Genomic DNA, 22,720 nt, shown 5'->3' with positions numbered 1-22,720 from the left:
GTAATGTTCTCTGAGGCAACAGCACATACCATTTTCTGTGTGGAACAATTTCTCTACTAATTAATTCATTTTCTCTGAAATGTTTTCCTACAGCAGTTTTGACATTAAAATGCCCATTAAAATAAAAACAACAAAACCAACAACCTGCCAGACAATAGAGACTGGGAGAAAAGACCAATCTGCACTGTATGCAATAGAAGGCAAAATTCTGGGCAACAAAGCAGGCTAGAACAGCTCACGTGAAAGCACTAGTCACAGCAACTTAATCCATGTCACCAGACAAAAACTTTAGCTCTATTATGCTAAACATAGAATTAGTTTGGACATATGGTTTAGACATATGAGGAAGGGGGAGATAACAGCTAAGAGTGAAGGCTGGGTTCAGCTGTTAGTAAAAGGAAAGTATTTAGCTGGAAGCCATTAAAAACATTGAGGTTTATATTCTTTTTCTCTTTCCTCCTGTAAGTGGAATCCAGTTATAAGGAGAGGTCAGGAATTTTAAAAAGTTTGTTTCGTGGAATGGTTTTTGTTAGAGATGTTGAAATGAAAGGGCACAGAGTGCACATTCATTAAAAAACAGGAAATTAAACACGGAGAAAAGGGGCTGCAGGTATTCAACACCTGCAAGGGTGACTGGCTTTGAAGCTGTTTTGGAACATTACCTCACTGCACGTGATTTTCAAATGGTGTTAAATTTGGAGTTTATGTATCTCAGGAGAGCTATTTTGTCCATTCCTATTTTTTCCATAGTGCTGCAAGAAATGCTCTGCACAAATGTTAAGATGAAGTCCCATGCACTTTGTAGCCATCATCAATCCCAATGTACTTCTGAAAGTACATGAACGATCTCATGTTCCTCTCAGACTCCTCTTGTTTATGATGGTTGCAAGCTGTCTAGAAGTAAAATAAAATAAATAAATAAATAAATAAAACAAAAATGGTGCTGAAGTACTCATGGCAACGTACGTTATTTATAAATATACAAATGTTTTAAAATTCATTACTTCTGGTGCAAGGGATTTTAAGGCTTTCTAAAACTCACTTCTACATGCACCTATACTTTACTAATGTTAGAAATAGCTATCTAAATAACAAGTACAAATGGATGGCAAAAATGGAGTTATATGCAGTGTTGTCTAGAATAGTGAACTTTATCTAACATTGTGTGTGAAGTTCAGCAACTTCACACCAACACCTTTGAAGTTGTCAGGTTTCCTAGGAGCTGATCTTCTGCCATAAAGCATGAAAGGATTTTTGCCCCTTAAGTGAGCCCCAGATATGACTCCAATTACAATGAGTTTCACATTCCGTGCCACAACACTGCCCTTCAGATCTCTGCTTGACTCAGGAGCTTTGCTTTATAAATAACAAGAACCACTGAAAGCAGAAAAGCTGTGGGGACTGTGCATTATCCTGTCCAAGTCTAGAGTCATGAAGCTGTGATATTAAAAAATAAATAAATTGTGTACTAGCCACAGGTCAGTCTTGCCCTCAGTATCATGGGGACAACACTATATTCCCAGCATGAGCTTCCAAAGGAAAAACCTTTTTTATTTTCTGAACTAGGTCACTGTGGTCCAGAAATTTTTATGGTTAGAGTCTGATTTCCCAGTGCAATACTTTGTGAAGTAAAGACTAAGAAAATACATTAACAGGTTTCTTCCTGAATCTTAAACTCCTATCATAATGTACAAACACAAGCAAGATGAACTAGTTACATATGTCACAGGATACTTGACCTTCTAATCCCATAATTATTCTGACTCTGTGTGTGTGTGTGTGTGTGTGTACACTTTTTTACTCTGCTGTTTCTTCAAAAAGAAAAATCCCATCCCATGACATCAAAATGTCTCTTATAGTTACATACATACATAGATAGAAAGATTGGAAAGTCTAGTTCCAGCACCCCCAGCCTCTTCATTTAATAACAGATTAAGAGAGAACTATTTCTGTCTGTATGGTATGAAGTATGGTATGCTATAAAGGGACTTTGCCAGTTGGTATTGCACACAAACGATGACGGGACTTGGGAATTTTGGTTCATTTTTAGTGTCTCTGTTGAGTTCTGCACTTTCTGTGCTCTGTCCCCTCCCCATGTGTTTCTGTCACCACTCTAGCTCTACTCCATCCTTTTCCTTTGTTTGAAGTCCCAGGCTCCTCAACTACTTTTAAGAGCTCTCTATTCCAAGTTTTAATTTATCCAGTCTAACCAATTCAAATTCCTGCAGCAATGCTTCTCAGCTCCTGCTCCAGATCCCTCACTATCATTTTCAATCCTCCGACTGTTTTCCTGTATCTCCTGTGCTCTGCCAGTCTTATACCAGTCTCCTATTTCACAGTCCATCTTTATCTCTCCCACAGTTAGTTTCTGCCTTTTTCCTCCTGTACCAAATCCTATTAGCTTCATTAGCATCCCACTCTACTCTCTTCGTTTCCTGTGCCAATGACAGACATCCTTTTTGATCTCAGTGGCTTGATGTATTCTTTCTCTTTGTTCCTGTTACTTTGATCTTGTTTCTACATCTCTAGAGACAGGGTTTCTGTCCCAACATTTTCCCTGAATCTCAAGGGAAGGCTGACATATTTGCTCTTTCCTCACCAGCCTCCCTAATTCCCAGTGCCATTTGGCTCAGGGAGCACTCAGGGTGCTAAACACGTTGTCGCTTACTTGACCCCGTGTGATGTTACAGCATGTTCACTGGGAACAGCCAGAGATTTTTGCTGAAAAACACTATCTTGTCATTTTAGAGCACATACAGACTAATTCTGCAGTCTGTGTGGGTTTTCACAAAACTGGTGGGAACACAGAGCAAAGGTGAATGTTTTCTGTCATAAGTCATAAAATTTGTGCTAGAGGGAAGTTGGACGTTTCCAAACAGAATATTGCTAGGATTCTTTTGACATGAATATTTTTTCCTAGATCTACTTCTGGAAGTAGTTGCAGCTTGAAATTTTATTTCCGAGGTCCAGCAAGTCAAAAGCAACTCAAAACAAGGTTTAAAACTGAGAAAGGCCAGTAACCTTTACTTATAGTTAGTAATTTCCTAATTTACTGGTGCCTGCAAAGAACAGTAAGTGATCTTCAGTTGCAATTATATTAAGTTACTGAATGTCAGTCAGGAGTTTGGAACTAAAAGTATGTGTAGCTCCAAGAAGTTTAAGCACTACTGCTTTCAGTGATTAACCTGTTTGAGAAGGAATTGAATGCCGAAAATAAAGTGCATTCATCTTCAAGGCAGAAAAAAAAGAACTTGGCAGGAAAATTTTTTAAATAAATTGAGAATAGCTAATAAGCCAGAGGGAGAGAAAAGGAGCAATATGACCATAATAACTCTGATTTTCTTCACAGCACTTGTACCACCTGGTGATGTGATTTTACAAAGCCAGTTCACATCCCAGAGGCACACACTGTCATTTTACTTCAGCTCAAATAACAGTCTTCATAATTTTGATCCACAGCTCTTACTCCAAATTTCCCCAGCAATGGATTTATCAAGCATTCTAAAAAGCAACTGTGAGATTAAAACAGAGGTTTAATGGTTGCAGCCATGTCACCTCAAGCTATGAACCTCTCATGGCTTGACACTGAGAAAATTATGAAGAGTCAGGCCTTACACCACGACCTAAAAAAACTTAAATGCTCCAGGGAAGAGCGTTGGCTGGTTATCCTGAACAGTTTTACACAAAGTCAAACCTTAAACCTTATTCCTAATACAAAATGAAGATTGCCAGCATTTTTAATTACTGATCTGACACCTTTTTCCAAAACAATAGCTATTTTAACTACTGAAATGTAGGCAGGTTCCAAGTCCTTTCAATCTGAATTTCTCCTTTAGCTCTGTTTGTAAATATTAGCTCTATTTTCCTGTCCTATAATGCTCAAGATTATTGCTATGATTAAATACGTATTGCATTTGAGCATGAGTTTCTTATGTATTTGGTCATTTATTTCCTTTCAGGCTCATTAAGTTTAAACCACAGTTTTCTTTCTGAGATGCTCATTTTGGGATCTATGTGTGTGGAAAGTTCAGTCACATCCTGACTGTAGATGCAGAAAGATCTCAGATGCTTCCATCTTTTCTAAGCTGGAAAAGACAGTGTGGCAAATAATGGCATAGGATCATCTCAGATAGCTGGATGTGAAAAGAGCAAATATAATTTAAATACAATACGGAAGTTCAATATGGCCAAACAGAAAAGAACTGCTGTCAGCATTTATGTAAATATTAAATCTTCAGATTTATCATAATGGATCAATTTAGGCAGTAAAACTCAAAAACATATGCTGTGGAGGAAACACAGTGCAAAAAATCCAGCTCACGCAGGAGGAGAGCAGAACTAATTCTAGATCCAATTGATGGGACCTGATGTGGCTCATGTAAAGGCCATCAGTCCACAGGGGAGTACGGAGGTGCTTGCCTTACCCAGCACCATCTGCCTGGGACCCTCATGAAATTCATAAAACCTTTGAAAAAGTGACACCATAATGATACTGTTCTCTCTGGATTGTGGGTTCCTTTACATGTGCAGAGGACTGAGCAGGAGAAAGAATAAAGGAAGGTGTGGCAGAATAATCCTGAGTAATCCCTTACTTTATTAGTGCTTCACCAAACCAGGCTCGAAGCAACAAGGCAGCCTCTATCCAGTTCCTGACTGCACTGCGTGCTGTCTCTTGCAGATCAGCTGACAGCCCCGGTCAGTCCCAGCTATCCTCCACTGTGTGCTGCAGTTTCCTCTGGAGTCAGCATGACTCTGTTTTGTGCTTTTCCTTCGACTGTCTCAGCATCAGCATTTCGCTTCTGCTTTATATATATAAATGTATATATATAACGGAAAGATTTATTCAGATTTTGATATCCAAAAGATATAGAGCAGAGCTAATATTTACATGATGCAAAAGCAAAGCAATCAAAGATCATTCCTGTTGAATTTATGCCGCTAGGCTTGCATTTCTCTACAGTGGCAGTGCCACTTCTTGCCTTTGTACTTTACCAAAAGACAAATGTTTCAGGTGAGGCAAGGGACCCAGGCAACATAACACAGCTTTGCTTCTCAGTCTTACCCCCTGGTGTTTGGGTCGCATGCACCCAAGTGCAAAATGAAGCATTAACTTCTGAACATCTGAGGGACTAATCCACATCCCTCTGCCCCTTCTCAGCTTTTTTAGGGTTTGGGGGCAGGGGGGTTCTTTTAGCCTCGTTTGCTCCCCATCTTTCTGTATTCCCTCTGCCCATCGATAGAGGTTCAGAGATGCATCCAGATGCCCACCCCAGCATGCCCTTTCCCCACCAAACACAGCACCAGGTGTGAGAAGCCCCTTCCAGCCCTTGGGTGGTAGAGCAGCAGAGCACAGACCAGGGGCAGCACCACAGGGAACAAACGTGCACCTCTCAAAATCAGGGTGAAATGGTGCTCGGAACCTATAATTTGTGGTGCCAGTAGAGAAAGTGCTGTCCTGCTTTCCCACCTCAGCAGTATTAACCATTCAGCCTGGAGTAAAGAGGTTAAACCCAACATGCCTCCTGCTGCTCCATGTTCCTGCCATGTCCCTCCTCCTCCAAACAGCTGAGGCTTAAGTAAATTGCAGGACAAAGCTCCCCCTCCGCTGGGCTGTCCTGCAGTTCTGCCTGCTCAATGAGGCAGCAAAAATGATGTTAAAACTGAATAAAAACAATGCATTTTCTGAACTGACAATGGCTTTTGATAAGATACTCAGCTCATAATGAGAAATGCAAAGCAGAAGATGGAGCTGACTGCAGGGTTTGATAAGCATATGAACAAAATCTTTAAATAGAGAAGGGGCAGGAAGCACTGGAATTTGTCAACAGGCAGAACTGACAGTTTGGAAGGGCTGATAATTCAGCTGCAGCACATTTTATTTCCTGTATTGTCTAGCGTGTTTTACGAAAATCCTTATGCAAGATTTATAAGACTCATGAAAAGTTTAAGAGCTTCTCTTGCTAGATTCTGGCCCGTTGTTAGAGTACGTGTGTATGCAGCCACTGCTTCCCTGTCAATTAATTCTGCACAATGGTCCGTTTTCTCCAAAGGAGCAAAATATAATTTGTTTGCACAGATATTACTCATTCCATACAAGGTAAACTTGTGACTGCTAAAATCACTAATCCCTCATCCTGATTTAAAAACACAGAGATATATGCACCTACATATGAAGGACTGTGAACCCAACCATGCAGTATGCAGAAGACCCAAACCATGTTATTTTTCATCTAGAAGATCTCCTGCAATGTAAAAGACATAAGGATGATGGGCATGGGACGATCTGAGAAGAAGGGTTTGCTCCTTCTCCCAGGCTGTACAAGTTCCTGATGGTCTGATGTGGGGTATCTGCATGGCTGTGGTTCTTTCTTCTGGGATCTGGCTGGTACCTGGGAGATTGCCCAAAGGGTAAGACCTGATAGTACAGCAGTCAGCGCTTCCTTTGGATTAACCTCTAATGCCTTAGCAGCATTCTGAAGAATTCTAATGCCTGAAGCAGTGTTCAGCAAAGGTAGAGAGAGCTTCTGCTCCCATTAATGGAGATGGCTTAATAAATTATTTAAACAAATAAACAAAAAAAGGCAACCTTGCATAACAGCATCTACCACTTTGGAACATTATCACATCCTCTACATTTTTTGGTTAATGACAGGAAAAATTTACAGCAAGATTTCAGATGTTATTTTGCTGTTATTAACATTAGGCTTTTCTAATAACGCTTACAGACTATGAATATATCAGATTATGTTTTGCTTTGTTTTGTTTTGTTTTTTGTCACAGTAAATAAGTTTGACTGGATTTACTTCCTCTAAACAAAATAACAAAATTAAAACCAGACTATTAAGACTGCAGTTTCTGCACCAAAGGTCCTATATCTTTTCATTATATTAAGCTATTTATTTTTTTTAAAATCTTGTTAAAATTAACAGAGTTTAAGCTAATAACAAGTATTTTTATTTTATTAAATATATACAATCTTTATGTATATAGTACTTTGTACGCATAAAGCACCACAGTTGATGGGTTGTACCTTGTAAAGGACACTTGAAAATATATCAGAACAACCTTGTGGTTGTATTAACACAGGACAACATGAATGATATGCAAAGACTGTTGTCCACTACTGTTAGGCAAGTAGTGGCATTACATCTTATTTTATATTATCATGTTGCAGAGAAGAGAAAAAGAGGATATTTACCATTACGGCACTTGTAAAACTTTGTGAGACAGCATTTTTAAGTTAATAGAAAACCACAAGGCTCAGAATCAAGGGTAAGCTTTAAATCAAATGACAGCATGAAAAAGAATATAAAGTAACTTAGTATTGATTGATTCAGTGCTGCTGCCCTGAGAAACAGCTGGGAAATCTAACTCTCCTATTCAGCCCTAAAAACAGATAACTCAGATGACTATCATTTAGCACAAGAGAATTAAATGTTTTGTTACATCTAAATATTTTTTAACTTTATGGCTTCTCTAAGTATGCATAGTCTAGAGAGGACTTGCTTTAAAAATGCTTGATTGTACCTTTAGCAAAATTATGGCAATCACTCCTCAGTCTTGACTGTAAAGACAGATGCTTCCAGTGATCAGCTGTCAGGAGCTGAAGAGATCAGCATTTACATTTGAGAAGAGCAGAGGTCAGCAGGGCAATAAAGAACTGACTTAGTGTTTCAAATGTGTATGTACATATGGTGATGTGATGTTTTTATATTTACACAATGATAACTCATTTTAGGAGTTGCAGCAAGGAAGTTTCAGTGACAGGACAGGAGTTTGGAGGACACAAACTTGTTTGTACACTTCAACATATTACATGCTCTAATATTTTAATTTCTTTCAGGCTTGACTTGAGCTCCGAATGTCTTGTTTCTTTCTCATTGTCGTAGTGATTTTCTGTTTCTATACTTTTTAATAGCTGCAATCTTAAAAATATTTTATGTTTATATTTTAAATATTTGGAACTGCGCCTTAGAGTGGATTTGTAACTGAGTATGTTTAGCGTGAAGATAGTTTTCCTTGTTACGTGTCACAGACTTCACTATTACAGGGACTAATGGGATTATACAGTCATACAGTCCACCTTTCTAGAAATTTCCCTTAATATACAGTCTCCATTACTTTACCCAGCTTAGCTTTGTGGTGCCAAGTAACAGAACTCGTACCATATCTTTTTCGTACAGCATAATATACATCACCGCCAGAAAGATTTTGCTGCATAACATACATTTTTCCTTTCTTAATTTCACCCTTCCACTCCTCTGTGCCGAACAGAATAATACCTTTCATTTCTTGGTGTTTAAGCCCTTCAGCTATCTGTAGACCATTATCATTTCTTCCTTTTGTCATCTCTTATCCAAGCTAAACATATTTTAGTTCTTTTAATCTTTCCTTATAATTCAGGTTGCCTAGACCCAAGACAGTTTTTCTTCATCTTCTATAAGCTCCCTCTGATTTGTTGTTATCTATCTGGTGATGTGATGCCCAAAATCTGTTGTAGAGCTGCCATTTCCCTGACAGCTAGTTATATGCAGAGATCTATTAATTTCCAGCCACAGTACATGAATCTGCTATGGATGAAAATTCCTTTGGACTTTCTGGTAATCAAATCACACCTCAAGTCTCATTTGCATTCTTCTGGTTCCTCACTCCTTTTTGCCTTTTTTTTACATGTTCCTTTCATCTATTTAATTGAAATTAAAATAATAATAATAAAAAATCCTAACTGCTCTCAATTCTTACTGGCTTCTGTTTATGTTTCTAATGTTTTTAGGTTCCCATATATTATTTCCAATATGATGGGTGTTATTTAAGTGTCCCAAGTTGGCATGAAATCTGAATTCATTTACCCACAGTTAAATATTTTAAGAAAAATTACAGGTAGCTCTGTTTAAACAATCTAAAGTCACATGCACAAATAGAGATCTATCACATTACAGCCGATTGTCATCCCTTAACTTTCTTTGCAACATGACTCTCCCAAAAATCAGTGTTCTAACTCTTTAGGTACCAGAGTAAGGAATGTGCTTTACACCAGCAAAATGTGAGATGAACTCTGTTACAAGTTAAGATATTGTTATAAAGCCTCTCTATCACCTAGGTTATTTGTCTGTCACAAAATAAATCAGGAATTTTCCAGGAAATACCCATTACACATGAAGTTACATTATTAGTTACATCCGAGGATCTAGGCCTATGTTGTACATGACACAAAATGTAGCCTTCAGTTACTGGAGAGAAATTACCAGGACGGTTATCCTTCTCTCCTTTGAAAATCAGCATTAACTTTGTCTTTTTGTTGTCATTGTTTATTCCCATGATCTTCCTCCACTAAACAAAAAAGGCCTGTGTTTCTGTAAATTCTTTCATTCCTTTATTCCTTAAGATTCATAGTCTAGAGTAGCTTATTTGTTTATATTAACATTTAATACATATTGCTGATTTGCTCCACAGCAACAGAACTTTCAGCAGCAATTCTCTCGAAGTGGTCAAAACAAAAACCTCTCAAGTTGGCAATACTACACAAACCAGTTTAAGGCTAACGAAAAAGTCTGGAATGAGAAAGTCATCTTTCCCTTACTCGGATGTTTTCCCTAAATCAAGACCTGCTGCCTCAGGTGCCTGCAGGGAGCCACAGGAAATCTCAGAGCTGCCTTAGCCCATCTGAGATCTGCAAACACCTCTTCTTTCTTCCACTGGCTATAAGGGTTTTCCAGCGTGGCTGGGCAATGATGCAGTGGCTGGAGGAGAAACAGAAAGGACTGGTGACCCAAGAGAAGAGAAACCTCATTGAAATTATTATTAAAAAGAGCCCAACCAGTCAGAAAGTGAAAGAAAAGATCTTTGTTCCTTCCAATATGATTCAGTTACAAGGAAAGGCATTAAGTGTATACTTGAAGTTGGAAAAAAATACAGTTTGGAAAAAGCATAATTGAAAACATAGTTTCTCTTAGAAGTGATACTTCACATCAGGAATTTTCTAACATCTAAAATGCTTCATTCCAATGCTTGGGTTTGGCATGCTGTAGCTGTAGTAATAAGATGCTTTTGAAACTGGGGTTAGCATCCAAACCATTTGGAGTATACACAGAAAATTCATGGTTTGGGTTTTCTTAGATCCACTATCTTGGGTACTCTTAAGCAACAGTTTCACAACAGAAATGGAAATACAGACAAGACAATTCATACTGATGAACAGCATGGATGACATAGGACAACCAAGAGACAAATATAAAAGTTATTGGAATGTCTCCCTCCTTTTTTTTTTTTTCTTTTTTCTTTTCTTCTTTTAGAAGGCTGGTTGAAATTACTGTTCCTTATTTGTTGAACAGTAAACTAAAAGGAAAAGCCAGTAATTAAATGTTAAATGTGTCATTGTTCACTGAGTTGGATGATTCCTTTCCTTTTTCATGCCAGTTCCAGTTGAATACTCTTTCAGATGTTTTCATCTCAAGGGTCATGATCCATGCTTCCCTTCCCTGCTTACTATATAATCAGTGACAAAGGGTGTAGACTGCATCTTTGCAAGTGCTCTTCTCACACTCACTATTCTGGTGAGACTGGACCCCACAGTTCCCAAGGCCATCTCTGCTGAGCAGGGAAGTCTTCCCTTCTTCATTTTTAGGACCAGAGAACATGCCCCAGGTCTTGGTTCCCACAGATCCCTTAGCATACTGCCACCTCCCATCCCTCCTGGGTGTGACCTGTTGTCACACATTTCTGTAGCAGCAGCAGGACAGCTGTCCAGATCTTTTATTCATGGTATAACAGCCTGAAGCAGCTGAGGTTGTCTGCTTGGTGGCTAAGAGTTCCTATTACCCTCGCAGGGGTGAACTGCTGTCACTCGTGTTCAACAGCCCTCCATCAAGCACTCTGTTGTCTGCTGTGCTGCAGCTAGCATAGACACAGCCTTCCCCATTGTCCTCTCCCCTTTAAAAGGAGGTAAGCCCTCTTTTTTGGAGAGTGTTCCTTTAGACCCCATGAAGCACGCACCACCTCACCATTTAACCAGGATGAATGCAAGTTGTTATTGGAGCTCCTCAGAGGGCAGTGTGTGTCTTTGTGAATACTCTGGGTGAGAGTCCTCCAGACTTGTTTTTTATATTTTTATATTGTTTTATAAAGCAGATATTTCTATTCTGTCTCCTCTCTCCTATTTGATGTACAAATATAGCTATTGTTGGGAAGGCTGAAACAATGTTAGCAAAGACATGTCCTTACACACTTAATCACGATTCAATAATATAATCTCAAACACAGTCTTCTGTTGAGAAGTATATTCTGGGGGATATGTAGTTCAAAGTTTCTGCTCTTACAACAAATATGAACTATCTTTCAATGTCTCATACTCAGATCTGCCAGGCAGGCCAATTCAGGTGCTTCTGAAAAGATACTACTGCTGTGTCCTATGTCAACAAGTGAGGCTGTACCATATCGCCCTAACTTTTCAAGGAGGGTGCTGCCTCTCGGGATTAGTGCAGTGACCATGACCTGTCTCACAAGGACTCCGAGCAGTCAAACAAACCAGCGTCAGTTCCTTCAAACTGCTAGACCATGACTAGAAGATCTAGACAGCTGTCCTAATAGCAATGTTTCAACAGTGGTACTCTTTGTCTCAGTCTAACAAGAAATGTCAGACTTTATGTCCTAATGTCCCAGATACTTGGGTCTGTCTCTGGAAAGTTACAGATTTTTCTGACTGGAGACTCTTTCCTCCTTTCTTTTTTTTTTTTTTTTTCTTGATTTTGTTTTGTTTTTGTTCTTGTTTTTGTTTTCTTCCTCAAGAAGACAGAGTTTGGGCCTCCGAAAGAGACAAAGTGTTGCTGTGCTCCTTACAGAAAAATCTCACACTGAGTGTCAGACTGTATGAAAGAATGCTTTTGGGCTGTAAAAGGAAACTACATTTCTTTTAAGGCCTTCCCTCAGACTGACCTCCCTTTGGGATCCCCAAATTCCCATTTGAAAAGCAGCCTGTCAAGCTCCATTCACACTCTTGCTACGCCTTACAGATTTACTAAAGTATTTGGGAGCAATTCTATGTCCAGAAGAGCTGTTTATGAGAGGATCTTCTCTGAATTTTTTTCATGGGTACTGCACATGGACAATAAATAAAAGAAGGAAGAAGGGATGCTTTTTTGCAGTTTTTCTTCAAAGAATATGTATTTTAGGCAATACATCTCCAATACTTCCTCCTATCTCCTTCCTTCCCTCCCTAGTCTGATTTTATATATATCTTCTTAGGATTAGAGAGTCTGAAATGTCTGGCTGTTCCACCCCTATTTTTACAATATGTGCCTTCTTTACCATAAAAAGAAAGAAGGTAGGTATGTCTTTAAACATATTGCCAAAGTGGAGGAAAAAAAAAAATAATAACAATTCTGGCACAATAATATCCACAATGTGAATGCATATGAAGACAGTGAATTTTGAAGAAAAGACCAAAAGTCTTTCTATTACACTGTTCTATTCCCACTGATCCCACTTCAATTGAAGCCAAGAGGTACTCTACCATTAGAGTAGTGCTAGTCTTTCAATGCTTATTTTGGACTTTGATCCCGTTTAGAAGTAGGCGTGTTGGGAGGTTAGACTTATGCATGAAGTTAACCACCTGTGTGAATGTTTGCAGATAGGTTATGAGATTCTGAAACTACAAATCTTTGTGCTTGAACTCAACTTTAAAAACAATGGTGTTCAAACTGATTATGCTTTCTGTAGTTTTAAAGCCTTTTGATAAAAGCTGTTATCACCTACACTGCACTTTGAATTTGGTCCTGTACTTTCTTTACTGACTCGTACTGTTGTGTGTAGGGTATTTAGATAAAGCTCATCTACCATAGGGGGAAGATAAGCCAAGTTACTTTCTGATACTTTGATCCCACTTATTTGTGCATGGTTGCATATTTAATTTCAAAAGAAATTATAATCTATTAAACATGAAAAGCATGAAGTAGTGATTTTACTGTTCCTGAAAGAGCATCTCAGTCTAATGATGATTCTAATAAATGGCTTATTTATTTTTCATAATTTTTATGTCAACTAAATTTTGAACAACGAAATTGAAATTACAAACATGGGTAGGCAATATTATCATATTCAAGAAAATGTGCCGTCTCAGTTATGTAAAAGGATACATTTCTGAGGCTTTTCAGATAAAGCAATGAACTGGTAATGACGACTGTCAACTGAAGTAAACTATTTTATCTATGGATAGCATTTTATGATTTTGTTTAAACAAAATGTCTCCAAAGGAGCATGGTACCTTACCTGTGATTATTTTTTTTTTTTTTTTAACTATTTAAGTCTTCTTGAACTGTTAGCATTTATGAGGCCCAATCTAAGGGAATATGCCATATATACCTTTCTAACATTGCTTCCTTCTACAGCAGTGAACATAGTGTTTATCATTACATTCCCTATACTTTCTTTCCATAAATCATACTAATCAGAGAAGGAAATACTATATTTTACCCTTGTTCTCACTGGTCTACATGCAACAAGGTGTCATAGACATGGTCCTCTGGCCTTTATGATCTTCTAAATGTAGCTACTGTTGAGTGTCACTTTTTTCTTGTTGCCTACTGCTCATAAATGTGTTTGTCTCTTTCATCCTGCCTAGTTTTTATGAAACATCATCTAGGTATGAAGAGGCTAGCAATGAAAAGGAAATTAGTTGCTGGCAGCACTGCATCAGAAAAATTATTCTGTTATGACTATAAACAGTGGCATCAAATGTGAAAATAGACTTTCAAATTAATTAGCATTTAATGGAAATGGTTTTGGAATAATTATCAGATTGCTTTTAAGTGGCTACATTTACAAGCACATCTCTTCTTTCTATTAAGTCCTTGCTAGGGAAAAATTACAAATCTGTGCACATTTTGAGTTTTGAATCTGTTCTATGTTTGTACTTAGTTGACAAAGAGTCATAAGGAGAATAAGGAAGCAATAATACTGCCCTGTTCCTCACAGCCCCAGTGAAAGTGAGATCTCTTTCTTCTTCCAAAAGGCAAAGAGCCTTTTCAATGTACCTTTATATGTGGGGGGAATAAGCATAGTGTTCTCTACCTTCCATACTGCAATTCTTCCAGCATCCCTTAGGTAAGGGACCTCTGAGTAGACTGTACTAACAGCCTGCACACATCCACTAAGACACCTCTTTGCAAGCCCATCGAGGCTATTGCAGCGACAAATGGATGTAAAGAGATCAGATCTGACTCACTATTCATCACTAAGCACGCACTGTTTCACATCTTTTCTCTTTTTCCCTGTGAGCCTCTCTAGTATTTTCCAAAGTGACAGACATAAGTGATGAAGTCAACTTCTCAGGAGCCTGTTTTCAAATAATCTGAACATAAGAAGTACTAAATCTTTTATTATATCCCATTTTTCCCTTGAGCATTCTAACTCTGCAAAAAATAAATAAACAAATAATTGTTTATTGTCTTCTTCCTGCAAGAATGGTAATAGCTGGGAAGAGAAAAATAACAAAACTTCAGCCAGCTAGACTGCTGTTATGATAAATGTGTAATCATTGCACATTTGCATCTACTTTATTTAATATTTTTCACATACAGATACTTCGTTGATTGGAAGAATGATGTGGACAGCTACTTTACAATAGATGCTACTGAAGGAACCATTGCTACTAATGAATTACTGGACAGAGAAAGCACAGCACAGTACAATTTCTCTATAATTGCAAGTAAAGTTAGTAAGTATGACACGAATTGAATTAATATGCTAATGTGGCATTTTTTTCAGAATGTAGTGCTCAAACATAAATATGCTGTGAAGAGTGCATGTATTACTAAGAAATTATTTAGAAAGGCCCAATAAATATCATCTTCCCGGACTCACTGTAAGGCTGTGTGATGTTCAAGCAGGTCTGTACAGTGGGAGTTTTCTCGTAGTCCTCATTCAGGGACAGTTTCTTCAGCAGCTGAAAAAAGTTTTGTCAGCATGAAGAGTCCGAGACCAGAGGAGATTGTACGAGGACCTTCCTGTTCTCATTTCTGCTTTTATAATGTGAAATATGGTCAGTCAAGTAACAGGTCCCTCTATGTGCTTTCTGAGGATGTAAAAATATAAACACTCATTCAATTCTCAGACAAGTAGTACACTAAAATTAAGTCAAGATAGCATGCTAATAATTTAAGGCACTAAATGAATCAGACTGCTTGCTCTCTGCTTTTGATTTTTCTCTTTGTCCAAGACTCTTTCTGCTTAACCACTTGTTTTCTTTTCCTATACGATCTGTGGTAGTTTAGTTTGTTTTGTGTCTTCTCTCACAAAGCTTTTATTTTCGGATAAGAACTCCCTTCCTTTGTTGTATTGAGTAACTTCAGCTTTCTTCATTGCTATCCTTGTGTGTAGCATTCCTCCTTCATGATCCTGTCAAACTGAAAGAGTTGTAGGCTTATACCATCTTTTGATAAAGTTTTTTGATCATCCAGAAGCTGCGTAAAGGCCAAGAAAGTATCTCTTTGGACATCAACAGGCTGTAGAAGAAGACCCCTGATGTGTTTCTTATTCGTTCTGTATTGTTTGTGTGTCCAGAAATGCAAGTTTCTAAAGCAAAGAACATGTTTTCCTCAATGTATTGCTTGGCACTGAGACTTCAGTAATACATTCTACTAACTGAAAGAGGGAGATTTTGGAAGTAGAAAAGGCATATATTATTTAAAATAAAGAAATTCTCAGTTGTAATTATCTCCCAGAGAACTACAGGTTCATTCCCTGGTGTCTGAAAATATAACAAGGACACCGGTCAGATAAACACTTGAATTCTATTAGCTTGAAGTAGGAATACACTGACAGAGGAAACTAAACTATCATAAGTGATTGAGTACCTGGAGATACGTGTGCATGTGTATACTGACAGGAAGTCCAGCACAACTGCACTTCGTTTCCAGAGAAACTGAAAGGCAGGTAGATGCAGTAAGGAGGTCTTTTAATGGTCTGCATTTCAGTAGAGCTTAACTATTTATTGGTGGATAAGGAACACCTGAGAAGTGTAAAATTTTTCTGCAATAAGGCAGCAGCTTTAATAAGCTTAGTGTGAATCTGTTTATTTTATTACCTAGAGTAATTAAAGTCAACTAAAACCTCTATGAGCACTTTCTCAACACATATACAGTAATAAAATGTTTATGTAAAGCTGAAGCAGGTAGCCTGTATTACGGAATTTCCAATTTTAACAATTACCTAGTTAAAACTCTACATGTGAGACATAGTTGTGACTCATTTCACCGTATGTCAATATGTATATACATCAACCATTATACATAGCAATAAAAAAATTGCTGTACCTGTTTCCAATACAAATGTTGGAAAATTATGGAAGATTTGAGGTATATAAACTTTCAAAACATTATATGCAGTTGTCTGACTAGAACTAGCACAGAAATAAACATGGGGGGTTGAGAAATGGCACACTGCACACAGCCAAGAAGGCGTAAGAAAAGAAGAGGGAACACCTGAATTAAAAGAAGAAAAAAATACATTATTATGGAAGGTTTTCTGCTACAAAAGGTGATGCTACCTATTCAGTGCTGATGCAGAAACACTGAAATTACCATCTCTTATAACAGTAACAGTATACTGAACAGTACCTTGGCATATACCCAGGGAGATTGGCCCAGTATTGCATAAACTTGTCCCAGGAATGGACTTCATTCTTATCTAGGTATTTTCAACTCTTGTTGATCTCAGCTATTTAAAAGAAACAGACTCCAAAATATTAATATGCCTATTGCTTATTTTGCTTTCTCACATCATTTTTTCCTCTGAAAGAACACCAGAAAACCTTTTAGGTATCTTCCAGTGGTCATTTTGCAAATTATCTTTTCTTGGCCAGGCCAACTATAAACAAAACCCACCAGCTTTGTCCCCATCAAGTTGGAGAAAAATTTAAATTAGATTGGCTTTGCCATCATTCCCCTGTATATGGAAAATGATGCCAAGGTCATGAGTGGGCTTGTGTAGACTCACTGCCTGTCTCTTAGCACTGGGGGTTTCTAGAGATTGTTCCCATTGTGCTTCTGTAGCTTCAGAATGAGACCCTCTAGGAATCACAGATGATGCTTGTTACAATTTTTTTTTCTTCTCACAGCAAGTAGAGTCTCAAAGTAATATTACAATTTCTGAACAATCAAATTACCTTTCAAACAATGGCACAAATGACGTGCAGTTCATATAGCTAAACATAGCAGCAGACAATACGTAAATATAAATGTAGAATTGGATGTACCATTTGGACTTCTCTTATAAGGTGTTAAGTCTGACTTTTATTAGCAGAAAAGCACCAGACACTGTATTTTTAAAAGGAAAGTATTTCAAAAATGAGGCAAAGGAGAATTGCCTTATGTATATTAGAGTATCCTTTGATGACCTCGCCTATTATGGAGGAAATATATATATATATATGCATATATATATATATTTTTAAAATCATTGTTCTTTGGGAATTTGTAAATGATTTTACATCCGTTGTCCTCATTCTGCATTTTTATTTGACAAAGATATACTGAAAGTATTCTTCTCTAAACTCCAGGTCCTGACACTTCATTCCTGCCTACACCAGATGTGGTGCAGATTGGCAGCTTGAACAGAGGCAAAACTTAGAGCCTTAGCAACAAGTTAATTATTAAATCTGCTTGTTCTAGGCTTGCTTGTGTCAACTTGCATGCTCAGAGACAAAGGAAGTTCTGATTACCCAGAAGTAACACCATATATCTTCTTTATGGACAGTAGCAGCTAGTTCCATGTGGGGAACTCAGATAAGGAAAGTGATGCTAGCCATGTTATGCAATGACCAGCACCAACTGTGTATCATTATACTGTTATTTTTATTTCTAACCCTGAAAAAAAAAACAAACGCCTGATCTAAACATGATCTGTGAATCTGTCTCCAAATAGCAGCACAATGGACTCTTGAGAACATCTCAGAGGTTTACCCAGTACAGAGTGATGGATGCCTACTGTCCTGTGTAACACAACACACTATAACTTTATTCTTGCCCTTGTTTAAGAAGCTCATCCCAAAGTAGAAAGCTTCTTTCTTGGGAGGCGTATGACTGTTCTGCTAACACACGGATGATGACACAGATGTGAAGGCAGTTGAATGCAGAAGGTCCCTTACCCATGTATAGAAATAAAAATTAAAAGAATAACAACAACAACAACAAACAGCCTTCATATCAAAAAAGTGCTTAAAAAGGAAAGGGATGTTTCCGACTCCTATTTTTCCCCATTTCATTTCCCATACTTGAAATTCTTTCCTCTCCCAAAGTGTATTTCATTGTGGTTTTTGTTTTCCTCTTAGAGTAAATCAGTACCCTAGTAGCTTTCATGCTTCTTGTTTCTGAACATTTTTGATCCCATCAACTCTGTCCAAACTAATAAATTAAACATGCCTCACATTTATTCCAGGCACTAAGGCCAGCTGGCACTGAGCAGCCTATTTCTATGCCATTAAATACTCTTACCTTCCAAACAGGGTGTCCACATGTAAATCGATCCTCTGAGAGTGGTCCCACATCCAAACTAACTCTCAGCACATGAATGTGAATTGCCTGCAAGACCACTAGTTGCCCCAGGCCAAAACTGTGCCAAGGGCTGCTGTAAGAATTTACCAGTAGAAATAATCACAGTCCAGTGCTCAGTAAGTTCCCTGGTGTCCTGCTCTTCCTCACGAGGGGGAGTGGAGAGGCAGGTGACCTATTCTCCATTATCACCAGTAACAGGACCCGCGGGAACGGTGTTAAGCTGAGGCAGGGGAAGTTTAGGCTGGACATCAGGAAGAGGTTCTTCACCGGAAGGGTGGTTGCACACTGGAACAAGCTCCCCAGTGAAGTAGTCACTGCACCAAGCCTGTCTGAATTTAAGAAGAGATTGGACTGTGCACTTAGTCACATGGTCTGAACTTTTGGGCAGACCTGTGTGGTGTCAGGAGTTGGACTTGATGATCCTTATGGGTCCCTTCCAGCTCGGGATATTCTATGATTCTATGATTAATTACCAAAGAAGGAAATAGTTTTGGAAATAGTTTTTGCACCTTACAAAAGAGGTAAAAAAGAGGTAAAAGAGGTTAGCTGCATAAGATCTTACTTCTGGTTTCCCATCCTCAAGGCTATGGTTAGGGTTGAAAATAAATGTAAAGTACCCATAATCCTTTCTGTCCAAACCATCTTCCCAACTCCTATAACCCTAGGTCCAAGTTTTGTGAGTGCTTAAGAAACATGAGCTTAAATCTCAAGATGGAGTTAATCCTTTCCTGCATACTATAGGTGGGACTAAAGTATCACCAGTTCTCCTCAATGGTCAGCATCTGTTTTCTCAGATATCTTAGATTTGCACAAGCTTATTTGTCAAAGTATTTTCTATTGCTGTAAAGATGTTAGGGTAGTCAAGCAAAAGAAGGAAACAAGGTTGTCAGCGGATAGGACAGATAGGAAAACTGAGGAAGAGAGAAGCTAATTAATTTGCCGAATTGAAACCTGAAATCTGCCTTTTAATTACTATGCTAATGATTTAACCACTTGCCTTCTCTTCTGTGTAATATGGGTTTAAAAGGCATAAGCAGATGTTTTCAGTGACTCACTCACTGACACCAGCATGCACATCACTACTGTGCTCACTGGGCTCAGAATGATTTGATTTTCAGAATAAAACAGCAAACAAAAGAAAAACAGAGGAAATCGAGGTCACCTCTGTGAAGTGGTATTTGAAATGCAATTCTCCGTCCTTGTTCACATCAAGTATTACAAGTCTTTGTAATCATGTGAATTCAAAGCTGTATACAATATTCTGGCAGTCTTCCTTTGTACACATGACTAGTTACACTGATATCACTGCAAACCAGAAAGAAAATGAATCAAACCATAATGTGAAACCCAGAATTAGCTCCATCTTATGCTGTAGTAATTCTGTTTATTTCCATGTTTGATTTTTGCTGACCATTTATGCAAGAAAAAAATCTATCTTGTAAAAATAGTTGGCAGAAAGATATATAAACTTTTTTCAAAGAATCACAGAAAATAATTAGACCATCAGTGAGAAATAGATGCAAAAAGTATACACATATTCATGTATATTTGCAAAGCTTGCTGCAGTGATTATGAGAGAAGTCAAAATGTTAATTCTTTGTACATTTTGTACATGCATGAATTTTGAATACATTCATTCTTCTGCTGGAAGGGCATTTTTAATGTATTCCTATAAAGAAGTGAAAAAAAAAAGTATCTACACCTGTACTTTCACAGCAATGTATTAACCTCTAATGTGTCTTCAGAATATATACTGAACTTCTGCTGCTCAGCTTTATACCTTAGAATGAACGTGCAAAACCTGAAGGAAAGCCCACGTTACTCTGTGGGAGTTGCTGGGTTCTGCAGGGGGCACTGCAAGCAGGGAAGTTTCAAGATTTTAGGCTCGGTTTCTGCCAGTATCTCTTTGAAGTTGACCTACTCAGGACTTAGCTGATCTCTGTGTATATTCAGAGTTGGAGTCCTGCCCTCTGCTGACAAAAAATAGCATCTTAGTACTTTTTTGTTTCCTGTCATTTCAAAGGAACCAGTTCAACTGTGGCAAGTGATCTAAATTTCTTCTGGCACCTAAAGAATCCCTGCCCTGTTCCCGGCTGCTAGAACAAGTCCTGTCCACATTCATACTGCACAAAGCCTTTTTCCAGAGACATTCTGAATGTAGTGCTGGTGGTGACTTGGAAACAACTGTGGGCTCAAAGACCACAGAAAACAATGGTCAGATTTCTATACTAATTAGACAGGTTCATAGGAAGGAACTACAAATACTGTGGGATTTTGGTAGCGGTATCTTTAAGATTCCAAGCTGAATATGTAAGATGGTCAGTTTGTCCACTACTTGTAAACAAGTAAAGCATGCTTTTACTTGCAGCCAGTGCTACTTAACTAGGAAATCACTTAGAAAAGCCTTTTGGCTTTGGCTGAGGCTTCTTGAAAACATTTCCTTTAGTAGTTCCTAAGAACAAGAACGAAATCGTGTACGATTTTGACAAGTGCTACAATGAATTTCTGGATGCTGAGTTGTAAGGTATTGTTGGCCTGAGAAGAGACTTTGCCTCCTGCTGTGTTAGTTATAAACAATAGATGTGCACAGGTTTATACAAATTACAAAGTTAGCAGCTACTGCAAACAATTTAAACAGTCCATTTAAGTCTGAAGGTTCAAGAAAACTGTTCTTGTTCTTAACCATGAGCCCATGCTGTCATTTCTACACCACCTAGCTTCACAGCATAGATTTCTTGAATAACTAACTGTGTCTGTGTAGTCACTGCCACTCTTTAAATTCAAAAGGATAATTATATTATCCTTTTTTATGTATCTGCTATCATCCAAGGTGTCTCAGCATAACGTAAAAGAGAATTTTATCTGCTTGGTATTGAATTTGTATCTCCTTTCTATTGGACACTGAATTTGCAGGTAATCTTTTTTATAAAATGCATCTAGTAACTAAATTCTATCAGCTTAATAAATGATACTTATCTGTGTTAGTAAGACAATGAACAGAAGCTTAATGTAGACTATTTTTTAGCATTTATTTTGCACAAGACTATTTGGTCCTTGCAAATATTTATGCAGCTAAACAAATATGTTTTGACATAGCATGATAATCTGAGTTTAATCCTAGTTCTATATGTTTCACTGCTAAATTTACCACTGGCTTTCAGCAAGTTTTTTCTTTTTTTTTTTTTTTCTTTTTAATCTTTCTCACTTTTCTCCATCTAATAAATGAATATGCTCCACTTACCTCCTTAATATCTTGGAGATGCAAACAGTGGCTAGATAATATTGATTTTCTGCATTCCATTGTGGAAAACAGAGTTCAGTTTTAATCATTGGAAGTATTTTCCAAAGACCCCATGAAAAGTGATCTGAGAAAAGTTTGCACCTATAATTACACATGAAGCTTCAAATTCTGTAAATCATGCTCTGATAAACATAATCATGTTGATTGATTCCTTACTCCATGAACATTAATGGATCAGAGTCTGGTAAAAAATGATACGAAGCTTGCTTCTGATTTCTGCTTAGTGCAAATCAGAAATAAATGGAAGTCAAGGATTTTTAGAAGTCACCATACTGTGATCAAAACATATTATGACAGCTCATGGGCACTGGTGATGACAACAAACATAAATAGCATTCCTTAATGCTTTTCTCCTAAAAATTATTTATAGGTAACCCACTATTAACCAGCAAAGTCAACGTTATAATAAACGTCCTGGATGTCAACGAGTTTCCTCCTGAAATTTCAGTTCCGTATGAGACATCTGTATGTGAAAATGCCAAACCAGGACAGGTATTTCAAATTTGTAATGCTTGCTATTTTTCTTTTTATTTTCTTACTATTTATAGCTATGCAAAACTCTGGGTTTGAAAAATGGCATCGTGTTTACATGATTCTTTTACAAATGAAATGCCTGCGATGTAAATATCCACCTTTTGGAATTCTGTTTGTTGACCTTTATGGTCTAGTTACTTTTGTGAACCCTGATTATACAGGCTACAGCCACCCTCGGCTGTGAAGGGAATAGTAGTGTCAGGAGAAAGAAGCCCTTCATTTAAGATATTTAAAAACATGGATAAAACTGCAGTCAAGCGAGTAAACAGAACAGGATGGATTACATACATCTCTGTGTCCTATCCTCAGGAAAGAAACCCACAATACCAAAGACAGTCCT

The 22,720-nt window shown here is 37.8% G+C and overlaps 2 protein-coding genes across 30 annotated transcripts in view; one reads left to right on the top strand and one right to left on the bottom strand.

Annotated features, from left to right (window-relative positions):
- Positions 1 to 22,720, bottom strand: part of LOC106034895 (uncharacterized) — a 570,359-nt gene that overhangs the window by 13,123 nt on the left and 534,516 nt on the right. For 15 of the 17 annotated variants that reach the window (XR_010829466.1, XR_010829470.1, XR_010829469.1 and 12 more), the window contains one exon: positions 14,688 to 15,067. The exons of 1 other annotated variant lie outside the window; for it this stretch is intronic. The gene's annotated coding sequence lies outside the window, so the exon portion shown is untranslated. Of the gene's footprint in view, positions 1 to 14,687; positions 15,068 to 22,720 lie in introns of those variants that run through there. One more of the 17 variants, XR_010829461.1, reaches the window with a different exon arrangement.
- The window catches only part of CDH12 (cadherin 12), a 564,885-nt gene that overhangs the window by 533,367 nt on the left and 8,798 nt on the right, over positions 1 to 22,720 (top strand). For all 13 annotated transcript variants that reach the window (XM_066992499.1, XM_066992497.1, XM_066992498.1 and 10 more), the window contains 2 exons: positions 14,574 to 14,710; positions 22,217 to 22,338. In XM_066992499.1, coding sequence (XP_066848600.1) covers positions 14,574 to 14,710; positions 22,217 to 22,338 — 259 coding nt within the window. The remainder of the gene's footprint in view (positions 1 to 14,573; positions 14,711 to 22,216; positions 22,339 to 22,720) is intronic.

Source organism: Anser cygnoides, chromosome 2 (genome assembly GCF_040182565.1).
Source record: "Anser cygnoides isolate HZ-2024a breed goose chromosome 2, Taihu_goose_T2T_genome, whole genome shotgun sequence".
In the NCBI taxonomy this organism is placed as follows: Eukaryota; Metazoa; Chordata; class Aves; order Anseriformes; family Anatidae; genus Anser; species Anser cygnoides.
Note: the sequence above shows the minus strand (reverse complement) of the source record. Positions and strands in the feature narration are given on the sequence as shown.